Raw genomic sequence first — 13620 nt, 5'->3', positions numbered from 1 at the left:
CTGTTCCCGAAGACTAAGTGAACTGTACCTGTTAATCTTTTCTGGTGACACCTCAATGTTTTTAATAATCAATAAACGTATTCTAAAAGAGAAAAGCTGTTTGTTCCTTCTTGTGTCTCGCGATGCGCAACTTGTGAAATGCTCATACGCGTTCTCTACTTTTTAAATTAAGATAAAACCAAACACGTGAAACATAGGTTAACTAGTCAAAAAGTTGTACATTGATCAAATTGTTTTCACAAATTCGGTTCACTGAGCTGGTCTTACAATTTATTTTACTCGTAACTGCCCGATAACCCCATATTGCCTTTGTAGTATTGCCGTATTGGTCGACTACTGAAATTTTGTATGGGGAAAAACATTTTCTTAATAGTTTACACGCGACTCTTTCCATACAGAAGCGATTCGCTTTTGCTAAATAAAATCCTAATGTTTATATCCGTGGTCACTCAAGCGCGTTCGCCGGCTTTGTATGAGAGCAATGCATAGTTAAGCCTCTGTCGGCTTGATCGTGAATCTATTTGAGCTTCAAAAAACCTCTAGTAAACAAAAGGAAATAGATCTTAAGTATTTTAAAAAACGGAGCTTCTTATAAAATTCTCTCACTTTGATCCGCAGTAGAAAAGTGCTCATTCTGTCAATTAAGTAGACTATGTTCCCTGCTCTGTCAATTTGTCAATCAAGTAGACTTAAGTCTTGAGTAGACTTATTGTGTCGTGACGTCAAAGCATAAATTATGCTGCATAAATTCCCGCGCGCATTTTATTTTAATTTATTTCACCTCACCAAAGATTCCCGCGCATTTTAGACATAAGCCACACCTCCATTATGACGTCATCCAAAATTAATTTATTCTAGCTGCTCACTTTTAGTGGATGGCTGCTCAAAAAAAAGGAGTCAATCATGCATCCTTTTACTACTGGGACTGCAAAATATCCTCACTTCGAAAGGCTGTCCGACCGCAATCAACGTTTACTAGCGTCGTTTGTTTGCTTGTTGTCATCCGTGCACGTGCTCATGCTTGGGCTGTCATCATTACCCAATCATCGTTTACTTGCGTCATCATTAATCACCGTATGTCGGCATTTTACAACTCCCGATACCTACTTGCGGGCTTTCAGCTTGTCGGCATTTTACAACTCCCGAGACTATTTGCGGGCAAAAATTGATCAAATCGAGATTTTTCCCAGTATATACTAGTTGTACCTATCGGTAAGTGCCAACGAGCGAAATACTCATGTTTGTTTATAAGAACAGATATTGAATGGTTTTTGATAGAACTATATTTGAAATGACCACTGATATGGTAAATTGTATTTTAGGTAATATGCGAAAAAAGTGCTATTTCTCTGGTGTTCATAAATGACACAGGCTTGATAGCCTGCGCAGCAGGCGCCGTTGTTTCCAGCGCGCGTATTCTCGCGATCGCGCACTCTTCACAAAATGTAGGCAATAAATAAGGTTTAATCACTGTTTTTTAAATACAACACGCGATGGTTAAAATGTTTCCGTCCACAAAAGGGATAGTTGCATTTCAAGAACTTCTTATAAATCAAATCCCAAAATCAAAACTGCTACTATGCTCTTTTAAAAATAATTTTCAGTAATCAGAGTCGACAGTAATGCACGGGTCAGATTTCAGTTTCGCATGCGAAGTGTCATGTTCAGTTACGCAAAACTTGAAAAATTTGAACAGAAAACAAAACTTGAACGGTCAAGGATTATTTGGAGACAAAAAAAATTGGCATAACTACAGAATACAGGGCCACTGCTCCGATTTGGGCATAACTACAGAATACAGGGCCACTATTGAAGACGGAAAAATCTGGTGGCTCGTTTGGCTCGGTAGTCACTGCCGAGCCAAACGAGCCACTAAATCTTTACACCGAATACTTCCACTGCCGAGCCAAACGAGCCAAACGAGCCACTAAATCTACACACAGGAGACTTTGACTGCCGAGCCAAACGAGCCAAACGAGCCACTAAATCTACACACCGAAGACTTAGCGCACAATGCAATAACGCACAATACAATAATTTCTCGTTCTTTCATCCACTGCCGAGCCAAAGGAGCCACAAAATATACACGATCTTTTCACCCACTGCCGAGCCAAACGAGCCACAAAATACACTGTCTTCAAAAGTGGCCTTGATGTGTGTAGATTTAGTGGCTCGTTTGGCTCGGCAGTCAAAGTCTCCTGTGTGTAGATTTAGTGGCTCGTTTGGCTCGTTTCGCTCGGCGGTGGAAGTATTCGGTGTAAAGATTTAGTGGCTCGTTTGGCTCGGCAGTGACTACCGAGCCAAACGAGCCACCAGATTTTTCCGTCTTCAATAGTGGCCCTGTATTCTGTAGTTATGCCGCAAAATCATCTATGATTTTTAAGAATTTCTTAGTGATGCATTAGATTTGTTCTGAAAATGACACTCGATAATTTGAGCCAGAATTTCAAAATTGCGGAAAAAGAATTACAGTGCCTTAAATGGCCAACAAACAATGCCTTTTATAGAACATACTAAAGAGTACACGCATGCAGGTTTTTGTATTATGGAAGCATTATAGGGTAGTATAAAAAGGCCAGTCTCGGTTATCCTTATTGTAATTTGCACCTCGACTTCTTGTGTTTTAAATCATATGAAAATTTCTTCGCACTTATATACGTTAGTTCACTCAACAAATCCACAAAATAGCGTGTACAAATTAATTCTCCAGTTCACGTTGTCTTCGGCTTCGCTGTCGTGATTTCCGAACAGCAATCCTATGGAGTACCCCAGAGGACGTTTCGTAGTGGAACACGTTTCACTATCTGGGGAGAGCATAGGCGGTAATTTTGACCAATTTCAGCTAATATTGTATAAATTGTTCAAGTAGGTGGTACAGATCATCGTAAATCGGCAAATTTACGACCTAATTTGATATTCCAGCTAGTTTAAAAGAACAACGGCGTGAACTGATTGCATTCAAATTAGGCCAGACTATAGTTCAAAGACTGTTCTTTCGAGGTCGGAGATCTCCGATGAAAATAAGTTGAGAAAAAAATGTGTATTCGGATGCATTCCAGAGGCAGTACCCGATTCGTCGATGTCGAAATTGCACGCCTTGTGTAAATATTTGCATTCTATACACGAGTCGAAAACTTAAACTCCTAGAACTGCTCTCGCGCGCTACAAATCGCCAAGAAAACGGCATAAGAACAAACCTTAACAATGCGAAAATATTTCTTCTTCGTTTTATCACAAATACGAGTTGTAAAAGTCGATTTTAGAAAGCTTAAGTATTTACAATAAGCCTGACAATAAGCAATAAGTGAAGAAATTTAAATATTCATATGGGCATACTGTGACCTCACAAACATAGGATGGTAAGCTTGTGTTTCAATGTTCAATGCTTTGTTTTTATCCTCTTTCTTTCTTTTTTGCTTCCCAATGAAGCTATTAAAAACGTAAGACCGGAAATTGTATTTTATACATAATCAACGCAGAAAACTTAGTCTGTTTGTTTGTGCGTCCCCACGTCCCCACGCCCCCGAGTCCCACGTCCCAAACACGCGTTTCGTGTCCCAGTCCCCAAGTCCCCGTCCCACTTTTAGTCACAGCCCTTTCATTAGAGCCAATAGAGCCAACGCGTGCATGTTTTTAGTTCATTTGATTACAATACACATCCGTTCGTGTCGATTTTATAAACTTCAATGTTTACGAATACAATAGCAGAATAGCATAAAGGGTATGGTCTGGGGTATGGTCTGGGGTATGGTATACCTGTGTTCCAACGACGTTCGAATAGTATCCCATGGTGCAATTCTCCGCGCACTTCACGCAATATCGAAGTTATGGCGGATTCCACCGTAAAATAACGCCGCTTTCTCTACGGCACATTTCGTATTTTTTTCCAGTCAAAAGCAAGAAAATTGTATTATTTTGTTGTTTGTCATACTTTCATTGATTAGCAATTGTCCTATGACCGTGGTTTGTTAAAAAACGTCCTTTATTTTGATTATTTTGATTAGCTTTCCTTCACAAAGTGTTCACTGACCCGCGACAAGGTCATAAATATTCACGATTCTTTGGATTATAAGCAGGTTTCTACTAAATATGGGTCTCACGCTAGCATAATAAAGGCCGTATTATTCTACTTGCAAAGAAGTACCCAGAAGTACCCGCATCACAGCGATCAAAGATGACTGAAATTTCGATCGAAAACCAGTGCCGCGTGCTGCGAAGCGTGTGTGATGTCTGTTTCAGGCAACAATCGCTGGGCTCTATCGTGAGCTTTGTCATCATTGCCATTTATATTTACATTCAAAATGACTAATTTCGAAAGTAATTTTATAACTGTACTTTTCAAATAAGTGAAATGCTTACTACGCTTACAACTGGTGAAAAATAACCGTAATAATAATCTCAAATATTTCAGATTATGTAAACAACGCCGAACGAGCCCCCGCCGACTGCGAAGCGAACAGACTAGAGATCGATAGAGATGTAAGAAGAAATGTAAGAAACCGATTTGGATCAGCACAGGACTTCTTTATTAACACTCCAGCAACAAATAGCTCATCTATAGCTGAATTTTTGACTATCACAGGAACGAGAGCTCTTCGACGTTCGTCCAATTGTTCGATAACACTAACACTTCTCTGTATACTAGCGAAACACAGATAAATCCCTTCAATGTGACACTGAAATTCTCCTTTGAAACGCAGTGAACGTAAAATATAAAGTCGTTTTCCTCGAAAGCAGCAGCTTTTGAATCAAAACTAGTCCGGAAACACACCATGGCAAACGCTTCTTCTCGCTTCGCGAGAGCTGAACAATGCTGATTAGGTCACGTACGCAGTGATATAAGGTGCGTTTCAGGCGTTTCTTTGGGAATTTAATCCAAAATTGGATTATTGATCTCAGATCAAACGGATACTTTGCTTTTAACTAGAATTATATTCATATAGATTTCTATTTATTCATGTCATAATCACAGTTGTACATATACACTTTTTACCTTTTTAACCGTCTTTTATTTGTAATTTTTAAACCTTTTTCATTTCACGAGAGCGTTTTAACGAGCTACGGCTCCTAAGCTCCTAAATAAATTATGTCTATGTCTATGTCTATGTCTGTCTCCCAAAGAAACGAATAATCCGAAAATGGATTTTTTGCCATGACAACCCCGTAAACACATTTCGCACGGAACATAAAATATCAGCACAAATTTATTTTTCGTCGAATGTATCCTAGCTAAAATAATTTCAGCATACAAAATCTTTTACAAAAACCACACGTCGAAGTAGATCTTCTTTAGCGTTAAGCACAATATGTGGCGAGAAAGCATCTGAGAGCGAAGAATGATTGCGAAATGATCAGTGCAAATTTCACTCGTGACAATTTCAAAAGGATACAACTTCCGTAGGCACACAGTGGCTGTTCTAGAAAACCTGTATCCCGTTTAAAATGATACTACATACCTATCTGAAGCTACCGTTTCCTTTTATCGTGAAATATTTTTGTATTTTGATCGAAATAACCGCCCCTTCGTATGGCAGTGTTTACAAAGAGCGAACCTGTATTTTCACAGCAAAGACCGCTGGGCCAAGGTCCTTTTTTCGAATCCTTTCCCAAAGAAACGCACGGATCATGAATCCTAAAAATCCGGATTCAGATATGATCTGATGTATCTGTTGTGGTTTAATTTTATATTTGGTTTAAAATTTTTCAAACCAGTTTGATTTTTATTTTCTATTGTCTCACATTCATTATCATAATCTGAAACAAAGGGAAATAAAAATCAAACTGGTTTGAAAAATTTTAAACCAGAGATAAAATTAAACCACAACATATCCACTCGAAGTGTGGATTCTTCAGATCATTGATCCAAGATTAATCCATTTTCGGATATAGGTAAAGAAACGCAAAATCCGTTTTTGGATCAAGAATCCGGATTCGGATTTTTCCCAAAGAAACGCACCCTAAGATGAAACGAAATGCATCATGCATCATGGGATGAAACGAAATGCATCATGGGATACTATTCGAACGTCGTCTGGCCGTCTGGTTTTGTTCCTTACGTGGCATTGCACCCTGGGAAAAACCAGGATGTAAAGATGGCGGCGGCGTTCAAACCAATAATTCGATGGGCCCAAAGCAAGGAAAGGTTGTTTTTAACGCTGGAGCTTACAGATGTTCAGGTTTGATACAAACAATAATGACAAGCGTTATTTTTTCTCTGCTGGTGATATTTTCCTGTTAAAAGTGTTTTGTTTGTGTTGACAAGTATCCAGCTGTAGAATTGACAAGCAGCCGGCTGGTCTTTCAAGGTGAGTTCAATGTGGAGAGGAATTTAGAGAATAAAGCAAGTTGTTCCTGATACAGCCTAAATAACTTAACATGTTTATTAGACGTAGAACACGATCTGCCTTTTGGAAGGGCTTGAAAAAATGCTTTTGTCCTGGGGGAGTAGGGTACTCCCCTCTATGGCGTATATATACGGGTCGTACCACTTGATAGGATATGGTTTTTAACCCCTTCAGACTGAACAGGATATATATATAATGTCAAGCGAGTCTGACCTAATCAGGGTTTGGACCTGTCCTAGACAGGTCATTTTTAAGACAAAGATATTGCTGCCCTGAAGTTGGTTGTCTTTGTTTGCCAGCCTGTGGTTACAGTCAATTGTCAGACATGTTATTTAGTAAATAAACCCCTTCAGGCGGCTGGTATATTGGAGGATAATGCCCGAGGCTGAAAGATTGTCGAAAAATGAACAGTTGGCCGCAACTGTGAAATTTAGAGGACAATCTTTCAGTCAAGGGCATTATACTCCAATATACCAGCAAGCCAGAAAGGGATTTATTTATTTTATAACCCTCTGATTAATTTCTACAACTTGCTTTATTGCCAGTAAATTTATAGAAAATACCCTACGTAATAAAACCGGCGTAACTGTGGTTGAAACAAATGTAACTTGTATAGTTTACGTGATTTTTTAACTCTGTGATTTCATTAAATGCTAGAATTAAATAAGTGACTTCATTCGTTTGTTTTTTGCCAGCTTACAAAATCGGGCGACGGATATCAAATCGGACGGGGTATATTCGCTGATACCCGTCATCCAATTTTGTACCACGTGATGCGTTTTGTCCAATGAGCGCGCGCAAAAATTAATGGGTGGGTTATAATGGAGGACAATGCCTTTGGCTAACAGGTTGTCTAAAAAATGAACTGTTGGCAGAGAAGTGAAGCTTCAAGGGCTACTGTGAAATGTCCTTTCTTTCAGCCAAAGGCATTATCCTCCAATGTACCAGCAAGCCAGAAAGGGGTTTATTTACTAAATATCATGTCTGATTAATTTCTACAACATGCTTTATCGCTGGAAAATAGGAAAAAACCTACAGTGATAATCAAGGCGTAACTGCGGTTGGAATAAATACAAGTTGATTGGTTTACGTATTCTTTTAAAGTGCTACTGTGATCAATTTTCACCTCTTGATATTTCAGTCGTTTTGTGGAGCTTTAACGAAAGATTCAAAAAGGCGTTTTCTGTTTTCAAATATCTATTTTAGTTCTGGAGATATTCAAGCCTAAAAAAATTGCAAAATATGCAAATCAGGGGACTGTTGATGTCATCTACTCAACCCAATTTTATGTCAAGCACAAAAATTGAATTATCTTGGTCATTTTTTGCAGAGACCAATGAAACTTGGCAGACTAATAGTTCTACAGAAGACACAATTTCAGTTAAAACTTAGATAAGTCCATTCATTTGATAATCAATAATTTTACAAAGATTGTAAAAATCTGATGACTGCTCAACAAATTGTTTTGTCCAGGATTTGGTCATGGAGCCAGAGGGGAACACCAGTATCATGTGGACATTAATTTCTACAAGCCTGTTGACATTACAGTGAGTTCTGCACTTGAATAGCGCTGCATAATTACAGCGCTGCATATAAATTATTATGTACAGTTTTTCTATCTGCCAAATATGTTTCGTTGACAATTTGTTAAATAATGAAACAATTATCGAGCTCAATCTTGCAGAATATCATCTGATTTTAGCCAACTGGGGCTACAACCTCGTCGACTAAGTACCAAGCAACCACAGTGGAATGAGTCGAATATTTGCTACAAAATGCCTATCTATATATTAATGAGCGGCTTTGGTTAGAGGACCTTTCATGAGATCGGGGTGTTGTGGGTGTCCTGGGTTCGAATCCCGCTCAGGCCATTTAATTTTTCCTGACATTTGTTCTTTTAATATATAGATAGGCATATCAGAGTTTACCCCTCTGATGATGAACATTTGTTCGAAATATGCCATATAACGTACATTTGTAATGGTCCATAACATCTGGTAAGGCCCTTTTCTCCCAGAGGAGAATTAAGGATTCAGATGATGATGATAACATCTGGTCCGATGAGCATGCGTCTCGACGACCCACAGAATTAATTCCCAGTCTGAGAGGCCTGGGAGCAAATGTCTGGTAATCAATGTTTCCTTTGTAGCAAATATTCAACTCACTCCACTGTGGTTGCCTCAGTAGCTCAGTGGTTAGAGCAGAGCACCTTCCGTTTTTAAAAAAAACAAAATTAAAAAAAAAAATAAAAAAAAACCCCAAAAAACCCAACAACAACCTATACAATAACATATGGGAAATTGGTTCAAGGGCTCCGACCACAGAGTGTGATTTTTTCAAGGTGCATAGCCTGTAGAACTAGACGACTCGCTTTGTTAATCTTTGTGTAAACAAAGACACCCGAATGCAAGATGCTTTGTGTAAACATTGTTATGCTACAGTACCGCTCAGAAATAAGCGTCCATCGCATATGCACCTTATACGCACATATGCGCATATGCATACGCACATATGCAGTTCTTTGTTATTCATTCTTCTAAGTTTCCATTGTGTTGTATTGTTGGAAAAAACAAAAGAAATATCTTTGCGAGAAAAACTTAAAAAGGCAGCAGTTGATCGAGTAGTGTTGTCTTGCCTTGAAGTACGTCTAGGACGATTATCGTCCGGCATTTTGAGACAAACAGATGAGAGTTTTGTTTACGTTAACAGCGAGCTACTTTTGACAAGATTCGGCCGCTCATAAACATGAGCTTCAGATAATTCAAGACCTCGGAAGGGTCGCTCAATTATTTCAAGTTTTGCCCACATATTTAGTGACTGGTTTAACAGTGATTCCTCAGTTCGTCGCAAAGTCGCCAGCGAACAAATCAACCAAGCCGTGTAAACAAAACGGAACACAATGTGCTGTGGTTTCTTTTAGCAGAGAAGTCTTGGTATTATAAGTTTTCGGGTTTTAAACAAAAATATTACATCCAGCCAATTTCTATCAGATTGTGTAACAATGTTTACCAAACGCGTGGGAACGACCGCTTCTGATTGGCCAGTCTCTGGTGTCGCCACAACAAGTCAAAACAGGGATCGATTTTTTCTTCTCTTGAAGAGTCACGTAAGTGGTGATTCTGCAATTTAACTAAACTTTAAAAGGCAAAGGAACAGAAACAGCCTCAGGCAGAAATTGTAGAAGAGATAGTGAGGAAATTGTTCAAGACATGCGGGATTTCGAATGCTCTCAACAGTTCAAAAAACGATCATGTACGCCGACAAAATAACATTCCAGAGCGAGCCGATGGACGCGAAGGTGTGTTTCAGCCTAAGAAAAGACAAATAAAAGCTTCATTCCTAATGTTGCTTTATTAAACCAAATGTCCTTTTAGAAGCCACCACTTAAATAAAAGGTAATAAATATAATAATAAATATAATATAATAAATTGCAAACAATTGATTTTCGTTTGTTTGCTTATTGAAGTGTCAATTGGCATGTAGCGTAAGTAATGAAATCTCTGGCTTTACTCGGTTCTGTTTGGGAAAAATTAAAACGATGATTCAAACGAAAGGAGGAATTTTCTCATTGCAGTGAAAACCAGATGACTAGTTTTTCTGATGTATTGTGTATTAATCGACAGTCAATTGCACCGCATTTTATGTTTATGTAAAACTTATAGTATGTCTCTTTGGCACGGCAAGATTTAGTCAGTCTTACTTGTATTTAAATTTTACTTGTAGCAATGTCAGGCCATTGAAAGAACAATCAACTATGGACAAAAGAAAAAGCAATAAGCTAGCTCATACATACTAAAGAGCATAGGTGTATACAGAATATACACACATACGCGCATACCCAGATACACACAAACGCATACGCGTGTATGCGTATAAGCATACGCGTACTTCACGTATATTTTGGGACGCCTATTTCTGAGCGGTACTGTACAGCAACATGCCTGCCATCCACCCTAACTTTTGCCAATGCTCCTTTTTGTTTTGGTTAACTTCAAGGTGTTAAAGTTGTAAGTTGTCTGGTTACCCAACTGGTAGACTTGACCCAAGTCGCTCTTTTTGTATTGATAGAGTTACTTGAGTAAGATTGCTTGCTTTGAAATCGTTCATGAGTGACTGTGTAGAATTTATTTATTTGTGTGAAGGACACTGAATGACACACTAAAGCGAGGAATGGCTCAGAACGAGTGACTTGTGTCACTTGCAGGAAATTGATTTCTGGCTTATGTTTGTTTGCTACAAAAAATTGCATCATTTTGTGTGCATTGTGTTGGTCTCTTTTATCGTGTTGACCTCAGTTTTGTGTATTGTGTGCAGTTGACGCACAGCGTGGCGGCTGTTAAAACTGTGATTGTCTCCCCTTTTTTGTGGGAAATCATACTCATGACTTTTGAAGGTTTTCCCATTTCTGTAAGATTTAAAAGGGACCAGCACAAAAGAAGACATTTGTAATGTTTGAACCAAAACTGGTTTAACTGCCAATGTGAGAAGGAAACAAGTCTGCTCAAGAGGTAAAAACGCAAGGGTGTCTCATGAGCAGAGCATGTTAAGTTGGTGAGCAAAGCATACTCAGTAAGTTTGCACGCCATTATATGATTGACATAATCTTGATTGCGTCACTGGTGAAAAAGCCAGCGGTGACACCATAATTTCAGAATTGTCCCACTGAAGGTAAGACAAGTTGCTCCTTCCACCATGATCCTCTGCATTTTGTTTTTTGTGCCCATGGACCCCCTCCGTTTCTGTATCCAGTGGTCTCCTGCAAATCTACCAAGCAACTTGTAGTAAGTATTAACCTAACTGGCAATGAAAGTAAGTCTGGAAATTGTTGAGTAACCATCTTGTGGAGGCTAAAAACAATCAATAGTTTCAAACCATCAGCCCTAAATAAGTGATCACAGTCTCATACATACCAGACTTTCCATGGAGATTCGACTGGCAAAAATTTGGTGTTACTTACAGGATTAACATGGTCTCGTAGGAAAGGTTGTTGCACACACTACTAGGAGTATAAGTGTGAAAATCATGTGAAAGGCATGTGAAAGACATGTGAAAAGAAGCAACCATGTGAAATTAATGTTGTAAAGACAACAAGGTAAAATTCACATGCATGTGAAACTTTTGTCAAGCATGTGAAAGTTTCAACAAGCATGTGAAATCCATGCTTCACAATTTCTTTTTTCACCAGCCATGTGAATTACTGTTTGAAATAAAAGAAGTAAAAAAGGCCTTAAAAAAACATGTGAAAGCGTGTGTGAAATACAATGATAAATTAAAACCAGAATATCTACAATTTGAAAGTGTGTGTGAATAGATCATTATTCCTTTATAATTAGTGTAGTGCCATCCAGTTCTACCTAACATTTCAAAAACAAATTCTGCAGGATTTCAGTCTGGCTTCTTCTACCGATTCCCGTAAATGCAAAACAAATTTTGCGCATTCTATAAATTTCAAGGATTTCAGATCTTGCGATTTCTTTAAGTTATTTTAAGATTGCATTCTGTGAACTTCTGTCTCACTATACTCAACTTGCAATAATTGTATACTCAAACGAACACCAATTTATAGCCTTGAATTTCTGGTATTTCCAACCTCAAACACTAAAAATAAAACATGAGCATTATACTGTATACCACAACAAAAGCATGTGTTTATCTTACCGAGATTTCGATAACAGAGAATTAAAAACCACAGAGTCCATTTTGCACGCGTTCTCACCAGTATCACCTACATCGCGAATGAAGTAAGATTTTCCACCCTTCGTATTCTCGAAAACCTTGGCAGATAAACCGACCACCTGATATGTTTCATTCTCACCATTTATTTCTTTATAAACCTTGAAAATGTCACCGGAATGAGAGCGCAAAGAACAGAAACCTTCGATCGGCTACCACCTTCGCTTGATTCTTATCGATCGGCTACCGCCATTTTTATTGAGCCCGCAGTTAAACGTTCCAGCGGAATTTCGTTGAGAAACCAATCACGTTACGCAAATCATCCCACGTGACTATGTTTTATCGTTATTCATTCCCTTTTGGCGCTCTTTTGAATTCTGCCGTTGATCGCTTGTGTGGAGATTGCTTTGTACATTTTAAACTGTTACAGTCAGTACGTATGTGTTTCGCTTTCAGTAATTATGGAGAACAGTTTGTGCTTTGTTAAAGGCGAATAGTGTACTAAAGCTTTTGCTTCTTGGAGCTGATCAAAGGCCTTGTTTCCAATCGTGAGGTGTCAAAGTACAGCTTCATGGCAGTCGTTTGAAAGGTGCTTTGGTGAGTACAACTGAACTTGTATTTCTGTAAAACCAGTTGGACTTTCATGGAACTTGAGGCTTGTCGCTTAAAGAAGCAAAACAGTTTACACGAACTGCGACGGATCGGAGTGTGTGTGACGTCCGTTACAAATTTTTCGCTTATAATTTCGTTCACGGAGTAAAATAAAATTCTCCAAACAGCTGTTAAGCTTCACCAGGGTGTAAATTATTAGACTGTTGAGGATTTCACACTGTAGATTCTCCAGAGCAGACTTATTTCCCAGGGTAGTATTATCCGACATATATATTCATGTTGCTACTTGATCAGTAAATGTCTAATAAAGTTCATGTGTACTTTAGCTAGTAAAAAGAATATCAAATCAACACAGTTACTGAAATACTAAGAGGTCAATCGGTAAAACCATTTAATTTATTTTTTGCAGGCTTAAGAAGAACAAGGAATATTCTAAACTGGACAAACTAGAAAGGACAGTACGTACTATGATCTCATCCGAGGACAGCCAGCAGCTAAGTCTGTTTTTCCTTGTCTGAATCAGAAACCATTAGCTACAAGTTTTGAAGAGATACATTTGTTTGCCACTGAGAGGCATTTGAGTTTAGAGAATGTATTGGAATAGTGTTACCCTAATAAATTTTTTCAAACTGTTCTAAATGGCTGTTATATGTTCTATGTTATGTCTACAAACCCCAAGACTCATGATCAGCTATAAACTGCATTCTGTTTTAGTCTATCATTTTTCTAATGTACTCTTTTCTCTGTGAAATTGCATGTGAAATGTGTGTGAAAGGATCGATTAATTATGTGAACTTGCATGTGAAAAATATGTGAATGAAGCATTTCCATGCTCAATCCCGTGTGAAGTTGCATGTGAAAATGCATGTGAAAAACATGTGAATGGAGCATTTCCATGCTAGCTAAATCCCATGTGAAATTGCATGTGAAAATGTGTGTGAAAGGGATGACATCATTTCACACCTTTTCACACCATTTTTCACACATATT

General features: G+C 38.4%; 1 protein-coding gene and 1 long non-coding RNA gene across 3 annotated transcripts in view; both read left to right on the top strand.

Moving 5' to 3' along the window:
- Window positions 1-6045: 6045 nt before the first annotated feature.
- Window positions 6046-13620, top strand: part of LOC144658692 (very-long-chain (3R)-3-hydroxyacyl-CoA dehydratase-like) — a 40463-nt gene continuing 32888 nt past the window's right edge. For both annotated transcript variants that reach the window (XR_013571762.1, XM_078519166.1), the window contains exons 1-3: window positions 6046-6176; window positions 6263-6305; window positions 7818-7891. Coding sequence is in view for 1 of the 2 variants with exons in the window: in XM_078519166.1 (XP_078375292.1) it covers window positions 6093-6176; window positions 6263-6305; window positions 7818-7891 (201 nt within the window). In the remaining variant the exon portion in view is untranslated. The remainder of the gene's footprint in view (window positions 6177-6262; window positions 6306-7817; window positions 7892-13620) is intronic.
- Window positions 8651-13269, top strand: LOC144658932 (uncharacterized). Its single transcript, XR_013571804.1, has 2 exons — window positions 8651-12615; window positions 13040-13269. It is a non-coding gene; the product is annotated as an uncharacterized LOC144658932 (long non-coding RNA).

Source organism: Oculina patagonica, chromosome 1, assembly GCF_052425735.1.
Source record: "Oculina patagonica isolate OP01 chromosome 1, crgOcupat, whole genome shotgun sequence".
Taxonomy (NCBI): Eukaryota; Metazoa; Cnidaria; class Anthozoa; order Scleractinia; family Oculinidae; genus Oculina; species Oculina patagonica.
This window is presented reverse-complemented; position numbering and strand designations above follow the sequence as displayed.